This window comes from Sinocyclocheilus rhinocerous, unplaced genomic scaffold (assembly GCF_001515625.1).
Source record: "Sinocyclocheilus rhinocerous isolate Xijiao unplaced genomic scaffold, SAMN03320098_v1.1 scaffold77, whole genome shotgun sequence".
Lineage (NCBI taxonomy): Eukaryota > Metazoa > Chordata > Actinopteri > Cypriniformes > Cyprinidae > Sinocyclocheilus > Sinocyclocheilus rhinocerous.
In genome coordinates this window covers 1413008-1419364 of record NW_015635045.1, presented here as the reverse complement: position 1 = coordinate 1419364, position 6357 = coordinate 1413008, and the positions used below count along the sequence as shown (strand labels likewise).

General features: G+C 35.5%; 1 protein-coding gene across 4 annotated transcripts in view; it reads left to right on the top strand.

Annotated features, from left to right (window-relative positions):
* scn4bb (sodium channel, voltage-gated, type IV, beta b) overlaps positions 1–5112 on the top strand; it is an 11733-nt gene extending 6621 nt beyond the window's left edge. For 3 of the 4 annotated variants that reach the window (XM_016560594.1, XM_016560593.1, XM_016560592.1), the window contains exons 5-7: positions 3113–3335; positions 3486–3615; positions 3855–5112. In XM_016560594.1, the coding sequence (XP_016416080.1) occupies positions 3113–3335; positions 3486–3615; positions 3855–3939 (438 nt within the window). In that variant the 3' untranslated portion in view covers positions 3940–5112. Of the gene's footprint in view, positions 1–3112; positions 3336–3485; positions 3620–3854 lie in introns of all 4 variants that reach the window. The other variant, XM_016560595.1, reaches the window with a different exon arrangement.
* The last annotated feature ends 1245 nt before the right edge of the window (positions 5113–6357 follow it).

Sequence of the window (6357 nt, the reverse complement as noted above, 5' to 3'; positions counted from 1 at the left end):
GAAGAAGAAGTTTTATTTATATATCGCCTTTCCGTAGCCCAAGGTCACTTTACATATAACAAGTAGTTTAGTACATCCACACAAGCAATACTGACACAATACAAATACAATATGAACACATATACAACATATAGAAGAGACTACAACATATGAATGTTTTTGTTCAGCTGGGTGGCCAATGTTTAGCTCCCACTTATTGCTGACCCTGCCCTTATCATCATAGCTTATATAGATGAACAGACCTCACGAGAACTCAGTGTATGAAAAACGGTGTGTTTGTACTTACCATTTGTGCAACAGGATGCAGTGTTTAATTAATACACACTAATTGTTTTCCTTGCATTTTTCAGGATTTAAACACTTTGGCACAACATCTGGATGAGTTACAGACCCCTTCCTTCACATGAATCTTTATCTCTTTTATGTCCTTTACCTTTATGTATTAATTTCTTAATGTAATCAACATTCATTTACTTAATTTTTCATAGTATATTACTGTGATTAACCATTGTTAATGTTTAATCTTGTGTTGAGTTGTGATGTAAAAAAATCTTTGAGATTACAATACACAAGATGATGTTGGGAAGCAGCAATTGTATTTGCTTGCACAGTTGTGGAATTTATTCTGGTCAGACAGAGACAGACTGATCATAAAAAGCAATGCAGCAAAGATTCTTCAGTAAACTTTATTCAGTTATTTTTATCAATTTATCTTATGCTTCCTACTCTTTCTGTGTCTGTATCTCTTGTAAAAGTATAGGAGTTAACAAGCCAAGGTGTTAACTGCTTTGAATATCACACCAAAATCTGGCACGTCCTGACAAAGAGAGAGATAGTGAAGACTGGATCTAAAACATTTGATTAATTAGCTTTTCACATAATGTATTACATGTATTTATCATTCGGCCATGAAATTTACTTTAAAAGAATGCTAAAGACTCTAAATGGGACACTATACCAGCCATTCAGTGTAAATGAGATTTGAATACCCTTTGACTGAAGAACTTCTAGCACAGCGTCAAACTGGTATCGAGCCAATCTCAGCTGTAGTTGTATTACATTTGTACTCTCTCATAATTGTCAATTCATATTTCATGTTACAGGCACATTACAATTAATCATGGTCTGGTCATTTCATGGACATTTCATTCCCAAAATATTCAGAAAACTTTAATAAACTTTAATAAATTAATAAATCTTGTGCAGCAACTGTAACAACTGACTTGTTTTGAATGTTTTAATTCTGACATAAAACCAGAACAATAACAAGAACATTTAACAATGCTTAACAAAGCTTTACGCCTTAACAAGTTCAAAGTCATAGGGTACCATTCTAAAAGAAATGTAGTAATAATGCATGACTTAAAAAATCTATTGAAACTGTCAAAATGGATGGGTTGCAACATGACTGTTTAGTTACAGTTCCTAATGAAACTTCTAGATTCATATCACCTCATAACTTGTAAGAGGATGAATTAGGAACAGCAGGGTCACGAGTTGTCTCAGCAATTTGTAAATCATCAGCCTCACAATTCTGAAATAAATAGTATTTGCAGCATAAACAAACTAAAATTAAATGTACATGGTTTCCAATGTGTGCATGTTATTACATACATCATCATCGGCTGAATGCGTGTCAGCGAGACAAATAAGCAACCGAAGCTTCAAAAACAAGGCCAAAACAAGCCCAATATTTTTTGATGATTTATTATCATCAATATTATTTATTATCAATAATATATTACCAATAAATGAGCCTGCAACATATTAAACTGAAACTACTCTTTTATCTAAAAAGTAGAAACAGAAGTTATTTTTACAAAAATCAAAGTGGGAACAATACTCATCTCCAATCACCTGTTAGCAGAATAGGATTAGAGAGATGGAAAAGGAGAAGAACACTAAACGTGAATTGGGTTTCATGCATGTGAATTGGGATACGCATGTGTGCATCTCGTCTTTTCCGTGAATTATTATTGAGTCTAATCTGCTTCCATAGACTCGCTCGCTTTCATAAAAAACGCAACTGGCGCCATCTTGCGTCTCAGTTATCGGTTGTAGTTACAATAACTTCAGAGGACTTCAGAACTTAAAATTATAGTACTTGGGGGCAGTCGTGGCCTAATAGTTAGAGAGTTGGACCTGTAACCCGAAGGTTGCGGGTTTGAGTCTCAGGTCAAGCAGGAATTGTCGGTTGGGGGAGTAAATAACCAGCGCTCTCTTCCACCTTCAATACCATGACTGAGGTGAGACCCTTGAGCAAGGCACCGAACCCCCAAACTGCTCCCCGGGCGCCGCAGCAATATGGTTGCCCACTGCTCCGGGTGTTTGTTCACTGCTGTGTGTGTGTGCACTTGGATGGGTTAAATGCAGAGCACTAATTTCAAGTATGGGTCACCATACTTGGCCACACGTCACTTCACTTTCACTTTACATTTACTGTTAATATTGCTGCAGTGTTCGTCTTGTCACTGCCGATTGTTTTATAATGTTGTAGTAGACTGTTTTCTTAGCGGAAGCTTTAGGATAATATACAGGTAAAAATTACTAAATATTTTAATTCAGTATTTCTTGTCAACATAGCCTATTTATTTAGGCTATTTGGTAAGCAGTCGCGTAATAAGCTAGATAATATAATTAATAATGAATTATAATTAATTGCTCAATGTGGATTGTCCTTTACATTAAGCTTTTATTAGATTTAATTACTTTAGACAACATTCAAAACATAATTTTAAAATGAGTTACCGTTGCTAAGTCTAACATTGATTAGATGGAAATATAAATAGCAAAACTTAGCCTACTTTATCTTGAGCTGGTTTTGTATGCCTTCAAGGGCACTTGAAGTGGAAAGGGAACAGTTCTTACAAATCATTCCATTTACCTGATATTGTTTCTCAGTGTCATGTTCTGTGCAGTAAATTGTAAGTGTCCTTTCAAGTATCAGTCTTCAAAGTCAAGGAGAGCAGTTGGAGTTATCAATATATTAAGATATAAATTTGCACTTCAGACAGTCTCAAAGACAAAAAACATATCTTGAGCCAGTGTTAGCTGAACTTTACATATGCTCAGTTTAACATTAATAACTATAACAGTTCTGTTTCCCAATTAGATGGCTGATTCTGTAATTCCAACGGATCATGTGGAGCCAAATAAAGTGAACGTTTACCGTGAGAGAGTGGAGTATGTCGGCTCCAGTAAAGAAAATAACATCTCCATCCTGCTTTGGAATGTAACATTTGAGGATGCAGGCGTCTACATCTGCTTTGGCAAAAACCCCAAAGAGAAGGGCAAGAATCACAGCGCCATTTTCACTCTATATGTAGTAGAGGAACGTAAGTGTTGCAGGGTGGGAAGAGAGGGAGTTACAGAGAGAGAATGATACATGAACATCACACTTCAAGGTCATTATTAAAATAACTCTGTTTGCCTTTTTCTCCTCTCTCATTCCCTTTGGTCATATTCTCTGGCTACCCTATTCTCAGTAAGGGAGGTTGATAACACACTCACCATCATGATTGCCTCCTGTGTTGGTGGATTCATCGCTTTTTTAATGGCCTTCATGCTGCTAAAGAACTTCACTCTGTTCGTTCTCGCAAAGATTGAGGAAAAAAAGTGAGTTCTTGGCAACCTTTAGGATTTACACATAAGCATAAATTCTCGTACCCTTTTCCAGATACAGACCATGTCATTGCTTGACAATAAAAATGAATTATAAAACAATTGATATAAAAATGTATATGTTAGTAATAGTAGTATGTATATTATCTTCCTTATCATCTATATATCATCCTTCTTTATCATCTATATATTATCTTCCTCTCATTGTGCCTATTTCTTTCTATATTTTTCAGTAAGGAATGCCTTGTCACCTCCTCAGGGATTGATAACACAGAGAACGGTCTGTCGGGCTCCAAATCTACACCAAAGAAAGCATGACAGCGTGCAACCAAACACAGTCCCACATGCACGTAAAAACATGGATCAGCCATCATGCTGTGTCCTCTCTTTTTATTTATATCCGTGTTTACAAATGCTATACTTATGTTTTTATGATGTAGAGCAATCATAGTATTAAACAAGATTTTCATTCATAACATTTCCATGGATGATATTCACATGACTCATTTTAAACATTTAGTTGATGCATAAACACGGATATGAATAAAAAGAGGGGCATAATGTATTTCTGCATATATTTCAATTTATATATGCATTTAAATATGCACCACACATGCAGCCTCACGCACTTTAGTTTCTTGGCCCACACCGAATCTGTGGGCTGGATTTATTCTTATGATAGAAAAATTAAATATTTTCTTCAACAATGCTTGACACAGGGAAAAATTTAGCTATGCTATTCATTTAGTTCATTGAACTGGACTGTAAAACTGTGAAGGGCCCATGGCCTCCTTTGTACTGTAGGTATGCAACTAAAATAGTTGTGAAAGGAGTAAGTTTCTTGTGTTAAAAAAAAACAAAACATGCAGTGCTGTTTGTCAAATGGCCATCGAATTTGAAAATATATCTGTTGTAGAAAGATCAGTTATGCAACAGTGATTTCACTGACAGACTGTCATAGCTGGTTAATGACACCGCATGTTTTAATGCAGTACCTCTAAATAGAGCAAAAAAATAAATAAAAATCAGCAGAACTCTGATTGTAATAAGCATGAAGGGAGAATTAGGCCTTATTTGAACAGTCTTGAGTCCAGTTCAAAATAAACCTCATTACCGTTTTTGCTTGAAAATAAAACACAGGTGCCTGTTAACGCTTCTGTCGCCACCTTTTGGCGAGGATGACTGAATCAATGCAGAACATTACAATGCAAAGAAAAAAAAAAGAGAAAAGAAAAGAAAAGAAAAAAGAAAAAAAACGCTGCAAAACTGCAAAAGCCACCAAACAGTTAGTAAATACAAGCTAATGAATCATACTTGACAATCCGTAGAAATCAGTATCCTCTTAGAGAAATCCCTGAATGAAACACTGAAAATGCTGCTTCAAATAATTTCCAGTGCATTATAGCATGTGTTAAATGGCCAGAAGTTTAAGGAGTACATGGCTGACTATAACAGTAGACACATTATATGTAATGCTTTTTTATTGAAATATTGAAACAAAATTGTCACATACTGAACATAATTATCATCAGCTTTGAAACTAAAAAATAGCTTGGGGAATTTCCATGCTAAACAAAATATGAATACCAAAAAGGAAAAATATATATATATATAACCTTTCAATGCAAACAGACATACTGTGACCTGAAAACCATGCAGCTCACCCTATGACATAATGAAAATGCAATATTTAAAGGCAATAAACTCATCATGATACAGTCATGCAAAACAGCTAACTAAATGAAAGTATATATGATGTAAATATAGATTTAATAATCGAGACATGACTGAATGTAGTCTCACAGATTTTCAGAAGTTTAGCTAATAAGCATAAAGCATCAAACTTTCACTTGAAGGATTCAGTGGAGACAAGAGAAGGGACTGACGTCAAGCAAGTCTGATGAGGTCTGTTCATTCAATTAGACATGAAATAAGATTAATCAATAGATAAAATGTACCAATAATCTGTTATTAAAATACAGAAGTGCTGTACAAAACTCTAAAGGACTGACAACAGATTATCCCGTCATTTAAAAAGATATGTTATCGCTTTTAGTTAAATATTATTTAGGGAGATATATTTTAACAGAGTTGTTAAAGGCACAATATGTAAGATTTTTTTATTAAAATATCCAAAAACCTCTAGAACAGTGTTATATATTTTGCTGACTTGTGTACTTACATTATCCCAAATGTTTCGAAGAATGTTTAAATCCAGAGAAATAAGCAATTTTAACTAGTGACACGGACCGTGTCCATAGTGTCATTGTGTCGCCTGCCAATGACGTCATAACCCCTCAATTTCCGGTTTTGTTTTGTAGAAAACATGGAAACACCAAAGACGCTTTAATATATTGTGCATTTTAATAGACCGGTTACGACCGCACAGAGTAGCATTATAACAGAACTTTCAAATGTATCTAGTATGATAAAACAGCACTGCTTTTTTCCCCCACATACGCACGACCGGAAGGAGCGGAAGCCGTCGACTGTGGCATAATAAAAGCTCCGCTGCTTTCAAGCCGTGTGTCACGCTCGTTCAGCGCCTCGTTTCACTTCGACGGCTTTCAGCCTCACCCTGCTTCATTCTACTACGTTAATAAATCATTAGCTCATCCATGAACATGATTTCTGCCCGAGTCCCGTCGGATTGCATCGGCTGTGGGGATGAAGACCACAACTCCCATGATTCCACACTCATCAAACTACGCCTTTGTCTCTTTGTTTTTTGAATAC